This window comes from Apium graveolens, chromosome 9 (assembly GCF_009905375.1).
Source record: "Apium graveolens cultivar Ventura chromosome 9, ASM990537v1, whole genome shotgun sequence".
Taxonomy (NCBI): Eukaryota; Viridiplantae; Streptophyta; class Magnoliopsida; order Apiales; family Apiaceae; genus Apium; species Apium graveolens.
This window is the reverse complement of record NC_133655.1, coordinates 221,686,960-221,706,982: the sequence shown is the minus strand read 5'-3', so window position 1 is coordinate 221,706,982 and position 20,023 is coordinate 221,686,960. Positions and strand designations below refer to the sequence as shown.

The following is a 20,023-nucleotide window of genomic DNA, read 5'->3' as shown; positions in this document are numbered from 1 at the left end:
TATATTAGGAATGTATTGGTTATCTAAGCATGATGCTCAGATAGATTGTCGAAATAAGAAAGTAATGGTGAAAACGCCAGACGAAAGAATAGTAACGTTCAAGGGACAGAAGCAGGTAAAGAAGTTCTTAACGATGATTCAAGCCAAGAAGTTACTACGACAAGGATGTGAGCATTTCGTAGCATATGTGATCGACAGAAGTCAGGAGCCAGCAAAACTTGAAGATATTCCAGTTGTAAATGAATTTCCAGACGTATTTCCCGACGAGTTACCAGGACTTCCTCCAGATAGAGAAATTGAATTTGCAATCGACTTAGCACCTGGAACCGAACCAGTATCCAAGGCCCCGTATAGAATGGCGCCCGTTGAGATGAAAGAGTTAGCAAAGCAATTGCAAGAGCTGTTAGAGAAAGGAGTAATTAGACCCAGCGTATCCCCGTGGGGTGCACAGGTATTATTTGTCAAGAAGAAGGATGGAAGCATGAGACTGTGCATCGACTATAGGGAGCTCAACAAGTTGACGATCAAGAATAAGTATCCGTTACCCAGAATTGATGATTTGTTTGACCAATTGAAGGGAGCCAAGTATTTCTCCAAAATCGATTTAAGATCGGGATATCATCAACTGAAGATCAAACCAGAAGATATACCAAAGACAGCTTTCAGAACAAGGTATGGGCATTACGAGTTTTTAGTGATGTCTTTTGGATTGACCAACGCCCCAGCAGCGTTTATGGACCTGATGAACAGAATTTTCAAGGAATATTTGGACAAGTTCGTTATAGTATTTATAGATGATATTTTGATCTATTCAAAGACGGAGGAGGATCATGCGGAACATTTAAGGACAGCTTTGGAGATTTTAAGGAAAAAGAAGTTATATGCTAAATTGTCGAAGTGTGAGTTTTGGCTACAGGAAGTTCAGTTCTTAGGACACATAGTCAGTAACGAAGGGATCAAAGTGGACCCGGCAAAGATCGAGGCAATTACGAATTGGGAAAGACCGAGAACACCCACTGAGGTAAGAAGTTTCTTGGGATTGGCAGGATATTATCGACGATTCGTTCAGAATTTCTCAAGAATTCCAACACCATTGACAAAGCTTACACGAAAGAATGAAAAGTTTATATGGAATGACAAGTGCGAAGAAAGTTTTCAGGAATTGAAGCGGAGATTAATCACAGCACCTGTTTTGTCACTTCCAGACGATCAAGGGAATTTCGTAATTTATAGCGATGCTTCCTACAAAGGATAAGGATGTGTTCTTATGCAGCACGACAAGGTGATTGCGTATGCGTCAAGGCAATTAAAACCACACGAACAGAAGTACCCTACTCATGATTTGGAGTTAGCAGCTATAATTTTCGCTTTGAAGATTTGGAGACATTATTTGTATGGAGAAAAGTGTGAGATTTTCACTGATCACAAAAGTTTGAAATATATATTTACCCAGAAGGAACTTAATATGAGACAAAGGAGATGGTTAGAATTGATCAAAGATTATGATTGCTCGATTAATTATCATCCCGGTAAGGCGAACATTGTAGCAGATGCGTTAAGTCAGAAGGAAAAGTTAAATGTATTATCCGTACCTGAAGAGATATATAAAGAATTTCAAAAATTGGAATTGGAGATTAGAATTTGCAAGCCTGAGGAAGCAAAAGTGTACGGTATGATTTTCCAATCGGAGTTATTGGAAAAAATAAAGAAATGCCAGAAAGAGGTAATGGATCAAGATATAAATAGTTTGGTAGGTGAGGAATTATGCACGCAACAAGATGATCAAGGTATTCTCAGGTTTTCTTCAAGAATTTGGATTCCACCAGTAACGGAGCTGAAAAATGAAATTTTACAAGAGGCACATAGTTCAAGATATTCCATCCATCCAGGGAGTACCAAAATGTACAGAGATTTAAAGAAGAATTATTGGTGGCCAAATATGAAGAGGGAAATTGCGGAATGGGTTAGCAAATGCTATACCTGTCAGAAAGTTAAAGCGGAGCATCAGAGACCAAGCGGATTGCTACAGCCATTGGAGATTCCAGAGTGGAAGTGGGAACATATTGCCATGGATTTCATAGTTGGATTACCAAGGACAAGGGCTAATCATGATGCCATTTGGGTTATAGTAGATAGACTTACCAAGTCAGCTCATTTTCTGCCTATAAATGAAAGATTTTCGCTCGACAAGTTAGTTCATATGTACTTGAAAGAGATCGTAGTTCGTCATGGAGTTCCAGTGTCTATTGTATCTGATCGAGATCCAAGATTTAATTCAAGATTTTGGAAGAGTTTTCAAGAATGTTTGGGAACAAGATTGAATATGAGTACGGCCTATCACCCCCAAACGGATGGCCAAAGTGAAAGAACGATCCAGACAATCGAGGACATGCTACGTGTTTGTGCTATTGATTTCAAAGGAAGTTGGGACGAGCATTTACCCCTAGTAGAGTTTGCTTATAACAACAGTTATCACGCCAGTATTGGGATGCCACCTTATGAAGCCCTTTATGGACGCAAATGTAGATCTCCAGTATATTGGGACGAAGTAGGAGAACGCAAAATACTCGGACCTGAATTGGTGCAACAGACAAAGGAAGTTGCTGAAATTATCCAGAAAAGATTAATAGCCGCACAAGATCGTCAAAGGAAATATGCAGACCAGTCAAGAAAAGACATGAAATTTGAAGAAGGAAGCTTGGTATTATTGAAAGTATCACCGTGGAAAGGACTAACGAGGTTTGGGAAGAAAGGGAAGCTAAACCCAAGATATGTCGGACCTTTTGAAATCCTAAAGCGTATTGGCAAAGTAGCTTACGAGTTGGCGTTACCTCCGCACATGGAGCACATTCACAATGTTTTTCACATATCAATGCTTAAGAAATATAATCCAGACTCCAGGCTTATAATAGAATATGATCCAATAGAACTTCAAGCAGATTTATCATATGTAGAGAGTCCGATAGAGATCCTAGAGGAAAGAGAGAAACTATTGAGAAATAAAGTGATAAAGTTAGTAAGAGTATTGTGGAGAAACCCAAAGGTTGAAGAGTCAACCTGGGAGTTAGAAAGTGATATGAGAGAAAAATACCCTTATTTGTTTTCTTAGAGATTCTGAGGACAGAATCCTTTTAAGGGGGGAAGGATGTAATATCCGGGATATATCGTGTAATTATTTTTGCTATTATATAATTATTATGTGTGTTCAGTATCCATTCTGTGAGCTAATTGTTAAGTGTTATCTGTACTTGAATATTCAAAAATAATATTAATTGAGTATTTTAATTTTTATATGTCCAAAATAAAATATAGATAATTGTCATATCTTCCTAATTATTTTTATGTTGGTTTATGGATTTATAAGAATCATATGAAATTTCTAAAATCTTTTTACGGGTAATTAAAATCTATTTTATAAAAACGGGAACCAACCGACGTAACCGTTGTTACGTTTTTGGAACCCGAAACTCTTTCGAGAACTCCTTCCTAACCTAATTGTAATATTCCGAGCATATTCCATGTTTCGACTTTTTCGATCCGGCGTACGGTTTGTCCTGCGTGGGTCCCGGCGCAACATTTTCGATACAATATTCGTTTCGGTAAATCAATAAAACCCGTATTTTCGATAAACGGGAGCTTTTTATTAAACTATCATAATTATCACTTCGTAATACGTGTAACCAGGCGCTGAGACCAAGACCGCAGTACAAATTGTACTGATTTGGATAATTATCCCGAAAACCGATACCGTTTGGATCAGTTTTTACAAATAAACGTACTGTTTTATATCCGGAATGATCCAACGGGATACAAATTTTCCGTAATTATAAATAGCCTTTTACCGTATTTTATTTCGTATCAAAATCATTTGCAGATAGTTAATTATATAATTTTCAGAGAAAAGCCCTAATTTCCTAAAACTGTTCTAAGAATCAAACAGCAAAACGAAGGCGTTACCAATCTCTGTTTTCAAAGCTTGAGTAACCAAAACGAAGGATTTGAAGTGTTCTATCAGATTCTGAGCTTTGTTTCACTGCAGAAATCAAGGTTATTTTTTCTAAAAATTTATTTATTTTCGAATTTATTTTATTAAAAATATGAATTTTTGTTCGGATGATTGTTTGTATGATTTGATGATTGCATGTTGTAGAGCTTGTTTTCCTGATGATTTTCATATGTCATACGTCTGATTTGGAGTTCAATAACATGTTCAAATTTGAGTTTGATTTTCGAATTTCAAAATTAGGGTTTATAACCCGTATGAATGTTCTTAATTGAAATTTGGGGGTTTCTTATTCTGTGATAGATTGATGTTGTGTTATAGTGGGTTGTGTTCTCTGTAAAATTTGCAATATAGTCGTATAAGTTTCATGAACCAACGAGGTATGTAGAGAAGGGAGTTGTGTTTTGAAGATTTCCGATGTTCGCCGAAAACTGGAAAACTTCACGGCCAAATTTCGGCCAACTCAGGGATTGTTAGGATGGATTGATTGCATGGTTGTGTTCCTGATGTTGTGTAGATGTGATTTGGAGGTGTTGGTGGGGTGAGGACGTCGGGAACGTGTTCCCCGGCGAACCCGACTGTTTTCCGGCGAAGAGCTGGAAAATTACAGTATAGTACCCCAACTTTTGAAAACGATGCAGTTAGGTCCCTGAAGTTTCCAGACTTTGCAAATTTAGGATTCCTGTTTATAAAATGTTTAAAAATCATATTTCCTATTTATTTTTATTATAAAAATTCATTTTTAAAATTCTAAAAATTCTAAAAATTATTATTTTAATTCTGAAAATTATTTTTAATTCACAAATAAATCTAAATTAATTAGTTAATTAATTTCAGTTAATTTACAATTGATTAATTGGTCAATTAATTCAAAAATTAATTGATTAATTGATTTAATTAATTATTAATTGATTTTAATTAGTTATTTAATTATATTTAATTATTTAAAAATGATTTAAAAATTCTGAAAAATAGTTTCGAGCTTTAAAATATTATTCTAAATTATTTCCAAGGCTCGATAATTATTCTAAAATTATTTCGGAGCCAGAATGGTCCAACCGAACCCTGTTTATTAACCCGAAATTGATCCAACGACCCGTTTTAATTCCGAAAAATGTTTTAAAAATCATTTTAAATACCAGAAATCCTATTTATGACCCGAGACTTCTTTATAAATAATATATCATTGATTACGTGATGTATTATGTGCTATATGTGACTTGTTAATTGACTATCGGTCTATATATTCGGTGTTTACTTGATTATTGCATAACTTTCAATCCGTTAATCGGATTTGGGTAAAACGAAGGGTAGATAGAAGTATGTGTTGAATAGAATTCCATGAGTAAATTATTGATAGATGCTTATGATATGTGAGCAGAAGAGGCAAGACTTGGGAAAGGGAAACAGGTAGTTGAGGAGTAAAACGGTTGTGATTGGAAGCGAGTGCAGTGTAGTAAGCTAATACCAGGCAAGTGTTCTGAACTTTCTCGAGATATTGTAGTACTTGATAATCCTGTGATATTGCAAGTGCTTTGAAGCACAGAAACCTAAATCCTGATTTCAGTTATTGTCCTTGAGCCATGAATCATATTCTTTCTAATCCATTGATTATTGTATACCCAAACAAGAACCACAAATCTACGATACTACTCTACAAATACATACAAACTAAATACCAAACACTGAAATGAACTATTATATACTCAACCCATGGTATCTTATACTTTGAAAGACCGAATCCTTGAAACCTTGAAACGTTGATTCCTTTGTTATCCAATTCTTTCATTACCCAGCATCCAAGCTTTTAAATTGCCTTATTGATCCTTACAAGGATTGAAACCCTTTCATTGTTAAACATTTATTGTTGTTAATTATTTCGGTTATTGTTTATTATTGCATACTTTGTTATTATGTTAGAATTGGATTGTTTTTATAAAATTGTGGACCAGATTCGTGGTCAGACCATATAATGGTCAAGTTAGGCCAATGTGTGCCTTGGATCCAGTAGTTAGAGCAATGCTGTGTGCCTTGCTCGGGGTTAGTGCGTGACTGATCAGCAGCCTAACCTTGGTTTTTAAATTAAAAGTATAATATCCAATTCTAAATCATAATCCATTGTTCACTTGATATCATAACCATATTCACCTGATGATCATTATTCTCAGTTTCGTCATTGTGACTTGCTGAGCTAGTTAGCTCATTTGTGCGATGTTGTTTATATTCTTTCCAGTTAAAAAGGAACCAGTTGGTAAAGAAGATCCCCAGTCCAGCGCAAGAGCTAGGGGTTCAGGTTGAGAAAGCTGAGCTAGTAGGCTTCTTTTGGAATAATTTAAGTTTGTAAAAGTTTGTAATAATGTTTAATACTCAGTTTGAATTTGAAATAGTTGGGATTTAAACGGTTTGTAATATATTAGTGTGTTTGGCTTGTGTGTATACTTTAACCTGTTGCGGTCCGTGGTGGTTGGTAAGTAGGGTCATTGCATATATAATTATTATCTTTATTATTGTTATAAGCAGGTTATAATTAAGGTGTGTGTGTGGACCCCAAACTTCTGACCCGGGTTTGGAGGGTGCCACATTCTAATTGTTTAGAAAGAATTTCTACTTTCTTAACATATTCTTCTAGTTCACTCTCAACAGATAAGCATTTGATTTTAATCTTTTCAAGCTCAATTACCTTACCCTCTAACACAGCATTCCTATCACTTAAAAATAAATTATTCTCTTTAATTCTTGTGTTCTCTTTAGCTAGTGATTTAAGGGAAACACGTAAATGATATAATTCATTGGACATATCATTTATAGCTTCATTGCATTCATTTTTAGAAAGTTGAGAGAGGTCAGTAGTAATTACCTGGTTGCTTGATGAACTAGTTTCATTTTCATCAGAATTAGCCATCAGGGCTAGGTTGACATATTCCATATCATCATCTTCATTTGCTCCATCCGCTGCCCAGTCATCCTGAGTAAGAAAAGCTCTCTCCTTTTGTTTGAGCAAATCGAAATATTTCTTTTTGTAATCTACTTGCTCAAATTTCTTCTTTTCAGAAGTTGGCTTTCTGCACTCATTTGCAAAGTGCCCACTTATGCCACAGTTATAACATTTGAACTTAGATTTGTCCACCATGTTCTTGTTTGGCTTAGTGAATCTAGCATTTTTCTTGAATTTCATCTTTGCAAACCTCCTGGACAGAAAAGCCAGATGTTCATCAACATCATCAGAGTCATCTTGACTGAAATTGTCTTCAACCTCAGCTACTTGCTCATTTCCCTTGCTTGATTCTGATTTGCTTGTGCCAATTTTGAGACTTGGCATTGTCTTTTCTTCGTTCCAGGCTTTAGTCTTCTCATTGTCAGCTACAAGTGCAGCTGATCCACCTTTTCTCTTTCCCTTTTCCAACAGCTCATCTTGCTCCATCTCAAGTTCATAGGTCTTCAAAATCCCATATAATCTTTCAAGTGTGAAGTCCTTATAATATTGAGAATTCCTTAGTGAAACAGTCATAGGTTTCCATTCCTTTGGTAGAGACCTCAGAAATTTTAAGTTGGAATCCTTGACTTGGTACACTCTGCCATACAGCTTCAATCCATTCAACAGTTTCTGAAATCTATTGAAGGTATCATTCAGTGATTCTCCTTCTTCAAAATGAAAGTATTCATACAATTGAATGAGAAGCTGCATTTTGTTTTCTCTAACTTGTTCAGTACCTTCACAGACAAGTTGCACAGTATCCCAAATTTCCTTAGTAGTTTGGCTGTTAATGACATTATCAAACATATCTTGATCTAGGCCATTAAACAGAATATTCATGGCTTTCTTGTCATTGTGAACCTCTACAATATCTTCATCGGTCCATTCTGCTTTTGGCTTGGGAATAGACTGTCCAACAGCAACTGTGGCAGTTGCAGCTGTGGCCACCTTGTGAGGGATGTGAGGACCATTTCAATGCAGTTGATGTAGCTTTCATCTTGAGAGAGAAGATGTAGATGCATCTTCACTTTCCAGTGATGATAAATATCTCTTTCCAGGATTGGAATCTTTACTCCAATATCCTTCTTACTCATGATGTTAGTAGAATAGATCTTTAAACTCTTTGTCAGCTAAGAGCTTGTTCTGATACCAATTGTTATTCCCAAGGAACTAACAATGAGATTACAGAAGGGGGATTGAATGTAAATCTCAAAACTGTTTCAATTTTTTAGCAGTTTCAAAGGCTAAGTATTTTGATGAACAGTTGTGTGTGAATTGCTTTGAGCAGGTGCAGACATATATATATTCAAGACACAAATGTAAAGAACACAAAGGCTTTAAAAACTTTTCTGGTGGATTTTTTGTTCCACCAGAGATTTGTATTTCAGAAAATATGTGATTCAAAGAATTGATCACAGCTCCGTCCTAGTACAAACTAGATGATTTTCTCTCTGGATTTTTCTAAACAGTTCTGGAAAAATTCATCATTTAATTACTAGCTGCAACTTGGTTTATATATCACCAAGTTTTCAAGTGAAGACAAAAATAAAAATACAATTAAACAAGTTCTTCACATGTTTCTTCTTCATTTCTCTATCCAATGCAATCTAGGATAATCTGTGAATCTTTGAATACTTCCTTATTTGCACCAGAATGGAAATTCTGCATTTTCTTGATTCCTCCACGAGGCTACCACATTCCAATTGTCTCTGTCAACCCATGTGCCTCTGTCAGCTTATGAATTGTCACTGTCAACTGTTATTTAACTTAGCATCCGTTGAAGCTTTCATCTGTTGATGGCTTTATCCGTTAATGCATTAGCAGTTAAAGCTTTATCCGTTGATGCACTCATCCGTTGATGGATGTTATCCGTTGAAGCTTTAGAGACATTCGTTGAAGCTTTGTTTCTCATCCGTTGAAGGCCTTTAATCTATCAGTTGATACTACTTCATTTATACAAAATTACAAGACATAAAATATTTACAATTAGCCATCCTATTTACATATCAACTAGTAGTCAACATGACTTATAATTTCCCACAACATCTAAGAATTATAACTTAAATACAGAAACTGAAATGTACTACAATACTAAACTTATTTCTAAGTAAAGCTACTCCATCAACGGATAGCCAGAATGGTCTTATCCGTTGAGGCTACAAATTCTAGATTTCTACTTAAGTGTTTTGTTTAACTTATCATCAAACTAATACACATATTCCTAACAACATATTATCTCTACAAGTTAGATTGCTTTGTTCACCAGCTAAAACAGTTCAAAATGCTTAAAAATAATATAAAACACATTCACCCCCTGTGTTGTATTCATTACATAACAAGTGGTATCAAAGCAAAATCTGAAAGAAAACAGATTAAAGATCTTGGAAGAATGAATACACAGAAGCTTAGAAGTATTAGAATTCCTACCTTTGACAGATCTAACTACACACTATAGAAAAAGAAGATGTTGTTGTTCATCAGGATGGCCAATCTTTTGTACATTCAGATCCTCAAGAATGGGCCTTTCACTCCTATGGTAAGAGCTGAGGAATCTACCGATGGAGACATGGTCATTCCAGCACATTATGCTCCTAAAGATTCTTCAGAATAAAATGAGACTGAAAAAGAAAATGTCTCTCTGGATAGTGGCTTTTAGTTGATCCTAATAGAGTCACTTGACAATGTAATGTACAACAACATTGTCAACTGTGACACAACCAAACAGATCTAAGAGAAAATAGAGATCTTATGTGAAGGAACAGAGGAGGTTAGGTCAAACCAAAGGAGGATTCTGGTTTCTCAGTATGAGGGGTTTATAGTTAAACCAAAACAAGAAATCACTGAAGTTTTTGAAAGATTCAATAAATTGATAAATGACTTGCAGCTTCATGATAAATATTATGAAACTGAGGAGGTTAACCTAAAGTTTCTGCTAGCTCTTCCTGACCATCTTGAACAGAAAATATCAGATATTAGAGAAGGAAGAGATTTAAGCAGAATAACTTTGGAAGATCTATATGGAATCTTGAAAACTTATGGACTTGAAATGCTGTAAAGAAGGTCATTAAAAGCATACCCTGGTCATGTTGTTGATGGTTCAAGTGATTTGATTGTGAATGACAGAGAAGAAAGTGAATATGAGCAAGATGATCAAGTTCTAGTTGTTCAAACTATGGAACAAAAGAACAAAGGACCTCAGAAGCAAGTTATATTGGAACTAGAGGAAAATGAATATTACATACTGGATGAGCTAGATGAAATGGATCAATCCATGGCTTACTTGGCCAGAAAATTTTCTAACATAAGATTCAAGAAGCCAAGATTCTTCAGAAGCAAGGGACAATCTTCCAACAAAAACAATTGGAAACCAAAAGCTCAGAATAATTCACTTAACAAAGATGGCTACAAAACAGGATCTGTGAAAAGATCAAAGATAAGGTGCTTCAACTGTGATGAGTTGGGTCACTTTGCTACTGAATGCAGAAAGCCTAAAAAGGTGAAGAAAGACAAGGCTTATCTTTAACTGGAAGCAAAGTATAAAGCTCTCTTGAAGAAGCAGTCTCGAAAAGCTTATATTACAGAAGGAAAGAGTTGGAATGATACTGATGTTGATGATGAGGATGAAGAAGTTAAAAATTATGCACTTATGGCTTTTGGGCATGGACAAGCATCCACTTCAAAATCAAAGGTACCAACTCTAACCACTATTGATTTAAATGTTAGTCAATATAAGGAGACTGTGGAAAAGATGAGTGTGGAGATGTTTCATATACACACTAGCTTGCTAGCAGCTACTGAGGAAGTCAGTAGGCTAACAAAAGCTAACGAGAAGCTTGAGAGTGAGAAACAAAATATGGATCTACTGCTTGTGGAGCTTGAGTCAGTCAAGCAAAAAAATGAATACTTGAAAAATAAGTTGAAGTATGCCAATGAGATTGAAACCGTGTTAAGAGAAAAGATTGAGAAGAATGAGGTCAAACTAAAATCATTCAGAAATACATCTGAGTTGATTGGTCAGTACCAAGAGAAGAACAAGCCATGTGTTAATATAGCTATTGGTCTTGATTATGATGCTTTGAATAACAACAAGAAAGTTGTATGTGATAAAGGAAAAGTAACAAAAAATGAAGATGTCCCAGCTATGCTGAGAAAGGTTGGTTCACCTATGTTCAAAGCATGTGAAGTAGATTTCAGTGAAGAAGAGTTGATCATAAAAGCAAGAAATTGTTGATGAAGATAATGAGAAGAAAAATGCAGAAAGAACTCCAACTTCCAAAGCTGAAAAGAAGCCTATGGTCAACCAAGATTCCAAGACACTTATCAAGGAAATAAAAATTGAAGATGCAAGAAAGAAGAAGAAGAATACAAATGGATAGTTTGGGATAAACAAGAGCAACAATTTTTCTTATGTTGCAGATGCTCCAAAAAAATAATGTCAAAATGTGACTCTGTTAATCATCTAACTCACCTTTGCAAAATGGTTGTTAGTACGCCATGAGTGGGAGCATGCAAGTGCAATGAAGCAAAAGCTGAAGATCCCTACTTATTCTATGACAAGTTTGATTCCATACCTTGCAACATGAAAGTAATGACAAGTTGCCACAAGCTGAGAGTTGATCTTAAGGAAATCAATATTGAATCTTCAGCTAAAAAGGACAATGCACATCATTCAATGAACTCTATTCTTTCTGAATCATCAAACTCTACCTCTATCAAATCTGTAAATAAGAAAAAAATACCCAACACTGCTTGGGTTGTTAAATACATTTAAACTCATTATGTGCAGGGCAAAAAGAAGAAAGTCATATGGATCATAGACATTGGATGCTCAAGACATATGACAGATGATATGGACCTGCTATCACAGTTTGAGGAGCAGGCTGGCCCATTAGTGACTTTTGGAGACAACAGCAAAGGTTTCACAATGGGATATGGCAAATTGATTTCTGGAAATGTTGTCATTGAAGATGTAGCACTGGTAGTTGGTCTTGAAGTGAATCTTCTCAATGTCAGCCAATTTGCAGATAAAGGTTTAAGGTTTTATTTAACAAAGAAGAATGCACTTTTATCAGCAAGAAGACTGGTGAAGTTGCTCTAAAAGGAGCAAGGAAAGGAAGCTTATTTGTTGCAGACTTGAACTCAGCAAATGAGGATGGAATTTGTTGCTTCTACACCAAGGCATCTGTAAAATAAAGCAAGTTGTGGTATAAGAAGCTATCTCACTTGAATTTCAAGGCAATCAATACTTTAGTCAAAAAGGAGTTAGTGAGAGACATGCCTAATTTGGAGTTTGCTCAAGATGAAGTCTGTGATGCTTGTCAAAAGGAAAAAAATGAAAAGATCAAGTTACAAGAGTAAAACTGTGAATTCTATAAGTGCACCTTTGCAACTTATTCCTTTGTAGAGATTCTGAAGTATGTACGAGATTTAAAGTCTTTTCTGCCTCCTCATTGCCCTGAGTAGCCAACAATTGATAATCTGATACAGGATGAGTAAAAGTGTCAGCATCCAAGGAAATGTTATCAATTACAGCTTTGTAATGTTGCTGAAATTGTCTTTCCTTTTCAGCATTATCCACAATCATTGACTCATTAGCAATGGCCGGATCCACCCTTATACCTTCTGTACCTGCTTTTCTCTCAATTTCTCTCTTTTCTTGCATCAGGGGCTCCCTCTGGCTCACACTCCTCACACCCTCACCTTCACCTACTAAGGTGGCACTCCTCGCACTTTCTTTTGCCATGCTGGAAGAAATAGCATGCATATTTAGACTCTCAAGCTCTCCTTTTGCCTGGGAGCAACCCAGCCTCTCACTCAAATTTTCACTCCCTTCCCTGAATCCTAGAAGTGATTGTACAATAACCATGTCTTCTACACTTGGAATTGAGTCAGTTATTTGTGTAGAGACTATCAACGGATAGGGAGTATCCGTTGAAGTAGAAACTGATGGTATCAACGGATAACTGCTGTTAAGCTTATCCGTCGAAGAACAACCACTTGTCAACGGATGAGGAATATCCGTTGAAGAAGGAAAAGAAGTAGAAATTGAAAGTGACATAATTGTTGAATCTGTGTGGATTGATTTTAATTTAGGTGACACGGATTCTTCAACTAAGTCTGAAAGAATTGGCTGATGATCCAACAAATTATCTAAAAGATGATGATCACCAGTATTTGAGTGGGGCTCCTCCCTGAGTTGTAAAGAGGGAGAATCAGGAATTGATGTGATTATCATGTCCACATCCAGATATGGTGATGGAGAATTTGGTGATTGATGTGTGTCAATTTTGAGAGAATGGGGCTATGACTCCACATTTGTTGGAGTCACGTCAAGCTGAATTTGAGAAGGCATAGATACATGTGGGTGTATCTGTGAAGTGTGTGCACCCTGTGTGGAAACTAAGGTTTTGACCCTCTTTCTTCTTGTAAAGGCTTTTACAGGTGAGTGTGTGGCTTCAGTGTCCCTCCCTCTTTTGTTCTGTATCCCTGGTTGGGGACTATTTTCAATAGATGCACCCTTTTGGGAGGATGCAACTAGGGATGAGTTTGAATCATTTTCAACCACCACAGTCTTTTGAGAAACTGTGGCTTGGCTAGCTTGGGTACCACTCACCTCTCCTACCTTATCCTGGGGGGTTTCTTGATGTTCACCCATCCCCTCACCACTGACACCCTGCTCACTCCCCTCAGGGTTTATGATAGTTGTTACTACTGTTGTCTTTTGAGAAACAACAGAGGTGGCTTTCTTTGACTTTGGTTTTGAAACTTTAGGTTTGGTGGCCTTGGTAGGAATCTGTTGGAACAAAGACACAGATTCCATGGCCACACTTGAAGGCAAATAAATAATGGGGTTGGAAGTAGTAGGAGTTGAGGAAGTATTTACCTTACTTACCTGGGGTGCATTCATTATTGGTAAATATACCAATGGCACCTGATTGTTGAGGTTAATTCTCAAAAGGTCTGCAAGGACCCTTTTTTCTTGTGCCCAGCACTTGAGTTTATTACTCTCATTGGTTATGACCAAACCTTCAGCAACATGGTTAGCCAATAACATAAAGAATCTAGCATAGTAGATGTTATGAGGTCTATTAGCTTTGTTACCTAACCTGGTCCCCAATTCTAGCATAACATAGTTGCTAAAATTAAAATACCTATCAGAAACTAGCATATAGAGCATATTAACAAGATATGAAGTTATTGCATCAAAATTAGTAATTTTCCCATAGAAAACCTTGATAAAGGCATCACCAAGAAAACTCCATTCTTTCCTAAGGTCTTTTCTTCTAATACTCCCTAAACTAGCAGAATCAAAAGAATGGCCTATGGAATCTAACATGCTAGATACATCATTATCGGTGTGTGGTGTCATGGCATTGTTCTTAGGTAGTTTGAAACATGACTGTATATCATCACAGTTAATACAGTAATCTTTACCTTTGAGAGATAAAGTGATGGTCATATCAGTAGGGTTGAACTCTGCAGTTGTCCAAATCTCCTCAATTACGTCACAGTAAATAGTTGGGGCTTCCAGCAATGCATAGCTTAGTTTGCAGTTTTTGATGAAGTCCATTATTTTGTGATTATCTGAGTGGGCTTCATTCTTTTCCACCAAAGCTACGAAATTGTTTTTCTCATAGACAAATCCAGACTGGGACATTATCTTTACTACTGGTGCCATTGTAGTGGGTAGAGGTTGCAGAGAAAAGTTGAGAGTTTTGGGAGAGAAAGAGAGTAAAAGCTTTTGAAAAATTGCAAGAAAGCATAAAGTGAAAATAAGAATTCAAAGGGCTTTTATACTTTCTTTAAATTAAAACATAAAGAGAATTATTAAACACTATTTTTAAGTAAATTACAGCCATTTGAGAATAAAGAAAACTGTATGAATTCTAAAAACTGCCTTTAGTACAAATACATACAACTGTGTATATATATATGTATCAACGGTTAAGTACAAGAATCAACGGCTGTGACTTACTTAAAACAACTGATGTGACACTTGAACGGATGAGGTAAACAGTTATCCGTTGAAGATTAACACAGTTTTATCCGTTGAAGGATAAAATTACCAGAAATGTATTTGTCTTTCAACGGATAATGAACATCCGTTGATAGAACAATTTTGGCTTTCAACGGATAGGGAATATCCATTGATAGAATAAACTTTACTTAAAGCCAACTTTGTTTTTGCAACAAATTCATTTCAGGCTACAAAGCAAATTATAATAAGGACATGAATTTATGAATAATTAAGCATACCTAGCTCACTTACTAATCTTGTGAATGTTGATTCATCAATTGGCTTGGTAAATATGTCTGCAGTCTGCTTTTCACTTGGAACAAAATGAAGTTCCACTGTACCATTCATCACGTGTTCCCCTATGAAGTGGTACTTGATGTCAATGTGCTTGGTTCTTAAGTGCTGCACTGGATTTTCAGTAATGGCAATGACACTTGTGTTGTCACAGAATATTAGAATTTTGTCAATATTTAGCCCATAGTCAAATAGTTGATTCCTCATCCACAGTATCTGTGCACAGCAACTACCAGCAGCAATGTACTCAGCTTCAGTTATTGATGTAGAAACAGAATTTTGCTTCTTGCTGAACCATGACACAAGCTTATTCCCTAGAAATTGACAGGTGCCAGTTGTACTTTTCCTGTCTATTTTGCAACCTGTATAATCTGCATCTGAGTAGCCAATTAGATCAAAACCAGACTCTCTAGGGTACCAAATTCCTAGATTTGGAGTCCCTTTGAGATATCTGAAAATTCTTTTAATAGCCACTAAGTGAGATTCTTTAGGGTCAGCTTGAAATCTAGCACAGAGTTATGTAGAAAACATTATATCAGGTCTACTAGCAGTTAAATAAAGAAGTGAGCCAACCATGCCTCTATAACTTGTAATGTCCACAGACTTTTCAGCCTTGTTTAATTCAAGCTTGGTGGCAGTGACCATAGGAGTTTTTGCAGTTGAACAATCCATTAAGTCAAACTTCTTTAAAAGATCATAAATATATTTAGTTTGACTAATGAAAATTCCACCACTAACTTGTTTAACTTGTAAACCAAGAAAATAAGTTAGCTCTCCTATCATGGTCATTTCATATTTACTTTGCATTAACTTAGCAAACTTTTTACAAAGCTTATCATCTGTAGAACCAAATATAATATCATCTACATAGATTTGAACAAGTATTGTAGAGCCATTAACATTTTTAAAGAAAAGAGTTTTGTCAACAATACCTCTTGTGAAGTAATTATCTAGGAGAAATTTTGACAAAGTCTCATACCAGGCTCTAGGTGCTTGCTTTAGTCCATAGAGTGCTTTCAACAGATAATACACATAGTCTGGAAAATTTGGATCTTCAAATCCTGGAGGTTGGCTTACATAAACTTCTTCCTCCAATTCTCCATTCAGAAATGCACTCTTAACATCCATTTGATAGACTTTGAAATTGGCATGGGCTGCATAGGCTAGAAAGATTCTAATGGCTTCAATTCTTGCAACTGGAGCAAATGTCTCATCAAAATCTATTCCCTCTTGTTGAGAATAGTCCTTGGCAACCAATCTAGCTTTATTCCTTATGATAATGCCATTTTCATCTATCTTGTTTCTGAATACCCATTTTGTGTCAATAGAGCTCTTGTTCTTTGGCTTGGGTACCAGCTTCCATACCTTGTTCCTCTCAAATTGGTTTAGCTCCTCTTATATTGCTAAAATCCAATCTGGATCCAATAGAGCTTCTTCCACTCTCTTAGGTTCCTCCTATGATAGAAAACTACTGCATAGACATTCATCTTGAGTAGCCCTTCTAGTCTGCACCTTAGATGTTGCATCACCAATGATCAATTCAAAAGGATGATTCTTGGTCCATTTCCTTTGAGGTTGTAGATTAGCTCTAGATGAGGTTGCCTCAGTATTGTCATGATGTGAGATAGAGTGTTGATTGGTTGAAACTCCCCCTGAGTTACTGATCCTTTGAAATGAACTGGGAGTTCTATTAACTGATGAAGTAAATTGATTATCCGTTGATAGACTATGATCAACAGATGTTTCATTATGTGTTTCAACGGATGATGCACTTTGTCTTTCAACGGATGCTGCATTACTTCTATCAACGGATGCTGAATTATGACTTTCAACTGATGTAGCATTTTGTGCTTTATCTAAAGGCAGATTTTGAATCCTTTTCGAGGTGCCTTCTCCATCATTCTCATATTCACTATCATCACAATATATCCCAATATTGTCAAATTTGAGTCATTCATGATGTCCCTCATCTGTTAGTCCATCAATCTTTTTATCATCAAACACAACATGCACAGATTCCATAACAATATTGGTTCTTAGATTGTAGACCCTATATGATTTTCTAGCAGAATAACCAACAAATATCCCTTCATCAGCCTTTGCATCAAACTTTCCTTTGTGATCAGGTTGGTTCCTTAGAATGTAGCATTTGCAACCAAAGATATGAAGAAAGTTTAAGGTTGGTTTTCTTCTCTTGAACAATTGATAGGGAGTCATGCCTTTTGCCTGATTGATTAGAGAAATATTCTGAGTGTAACATGCACAGTTAACAGCCTCAGCCCAGAAATATGTTGGGAGTTTTGACTCTTCAAGCATTGTTCTTGCAGCTTCAATTAGTGATCTGTTCTTCTTTTCCACCACACCATTCTGTTGTGGAGTCCTTGGAGCTGAGAACTCATGCATGATCCCATTTTCTTCACAGAACAACCACATGGTAGAATTCCTGAACTCAGTTCCATTATCACTCCTGATATTCCTTACTTTGAAATCTGGATGATTGTTGACTTGCTTGATGTGATTGATAATGATTTCACTAGCTTCATCCTTTGATCCAAGAAAGTAGGTCCATGAAAACTTTGAGAAATCATCTACAATCACTAGGCAATATATTTTCCTTGAAATTGACAATACATTGACTGGTCCAAAAAGATCCATGTGTAACAGTTGTAATGGTTCATCAATTGTTGATTCAAGCTTCTTACTGAATGATGCTCTCTTTTGTTTTCCTTTCTGACAAGCATCACATAGTCCATCCCTTGAGAATTCCACTAGAGGCATTCCTCTAACTAAGTCCTTTTTGACTAGATCATTCATTGTCTTGAAATTCAAATGGGACAGCTTCTTGTGCCATAGCCAACTTTCATCTGGACTTGCTTTGCTGAAAAGACAAGTAATTGATTCTGCATCTGTAGAGTTGAAGTCAGCCAAGTACACATTCCCTTTTCTAACTCCAGTTAGAACCACTTTGTTGTCCTTCTTACTTGTGACAATGCAGGCTTCAGAATTGAAGGAAACAGTATTCCTCTGTCACATAGTTGACTGATGCTCAATAGATTGTGTTTGAGGCCATCAACTAATGCAACTTCATCAATGATGACATTTTCTTTTAAAATCAAGCCATATCCCATAGTGAACCCTTTGCTGTCATCTCCAAAGGTTATGCTAGGGCCAGCTCTCTCCTTGAACTCTGTGAGCAGGGTGAAATCTCCTGTCATGTGCCTTGAACAGCCACTGTCCAAGTACCATAGATTCCTTCTTTTTCCCTGCACACAACAAAACCGAATCAAGTTGATTTTGGTACCCAAGTTTCCTTGGGTCCAGCCTTGTTAGTCTTTTTCATATACTTCATACTTCCTGCACCTTTTGACTTAGGTAACTTTGGGTCAACCTTGGTCTCAAATGTAGTTGGTTGAAGTGTAAGGTTAGTCATAGAATCATTTAGCACATTTGGTTGAATTTGATAAGGCATAGATTGTGCAAACATGTTATTCCACATAGGCATGTTGTATGGCATTTGAGGCATGCTGAATGCAGCAAAATAAGGATTATTAACATATGGCATGTTTGCAAAATGTGCATGAGGATTCTGTTGAGACATAACAGGCATAGCATGCAGAGGTGACATAGACATGTTAGGCATGGAAGGAGTTAAAGGCATGGGAGCATTCTTAACAGACTTGCAGTTAGCAGATAGATGATTAACACTTTTATAATGCACACAACTTTTTCTAGGAGCATACTTATCAGGTGTGTAATTGTTGTCTTTGTTAATTCCTACCTTCCCATTTCTGTTAGATTTCCTTTTAGTTTACTTTTTATCCTCAACCAACTTAAGCCTATTTTTCAACTGATCTAAAGTCATGTGTCCTATATTCACCTTACTGGCATCTTTGGATGTGCTAGCTTCTTCTTTGACAAAGTTCTTCGAAGTTGAACCAAACTTCTTATTGAGATTTTTCAAATTGTCCCTTTTAGAATCACTTGCCTATTTTAATTGATGAGCCTTCAACGGATGCTCCTTTTCTTCCTTCAACGGATAACTTTCATCATCCGTTGATTCCACATCCGTTGACAATCCATCAATTAATTCTACTTCCTTTTTGTTTTTCTTCCAGGCATTCTCACAGAGTGATTCAATTCCCTGAACCTTGATAATCTGAGCACTAACATCCCTAGATGTTTTCTAGGCCTTGATTACATCTTGCTCATGTTCTAATTATTTAGAAAGAATTTCTACTTTCTTAACAGATTCTTCTATTTCACTCTCAACAGATAAGCATTTGATGTTAATCTTTTCAAGCTCAATTACCTTACCCTCTAACACAGCATTCATATCACTTAAAAATAAATTATTCTCTTTAATTCTTGTGTTCTCTTTAGCTAGTGATTTAAGGGAAACACGTAAATGATATAATTCATTGGACATATCATTTATAGCTTCATTGCATTCATTTTTAGAAAGTTGAGAGAGGTCAGTAGTAATTACCTGGTTGCTTGATGAACTAGTTTCATTTTCATCAGAATTAGCCATCAGGGCTAGGTTGACATATTCCATATCATCATCTTCATTTGCTCCATCCGCTGCCCAGTCATCCTGAGTCAGAAAAGCTCTTTCCTTTTGTTTGAGCAAATTCAAAATATTTTTTTTGTAATCTACTTGCTCAAATTTCTTCTTTTCAGAAGTTGGCTTTTTGCACTCATTTGCAAAGTGCCCACTTATGCCACAGTTATAACA

The 20,023-nt window shown here is 36.2% G+C and overlaps 1 protein-coding gene across 1 annotated transcript in view; it reads left to right on the top strand.

The window, feature by feature from the left end:
- Positions 1–481: 481 nt before the first annotated feature.
- Positions 482–20,023, top strand: part of LOC141685975 (uncharacterized) — a 59,714-nt gene continuing 40,172 nt past the window's right edge. Inside the window, exons 1-4 of the mRNA XM_074491045.1 lie at positions 482–899; positions 942–1,222; positions 1,535–1,572; positions 2,362–2,701. Of these exons, the coding sequence (XP_074347146.1) occupies positions 482–899; positions 942–1,222; positions 1,535–1,572; positions 2,362–2,701 (1,077 nt within the window). The remainder of the gene's footprint in view (positions 900–941; positions 1,223–1,534; positions 1,573–2,361; positions 2,702–20,023) is intronic.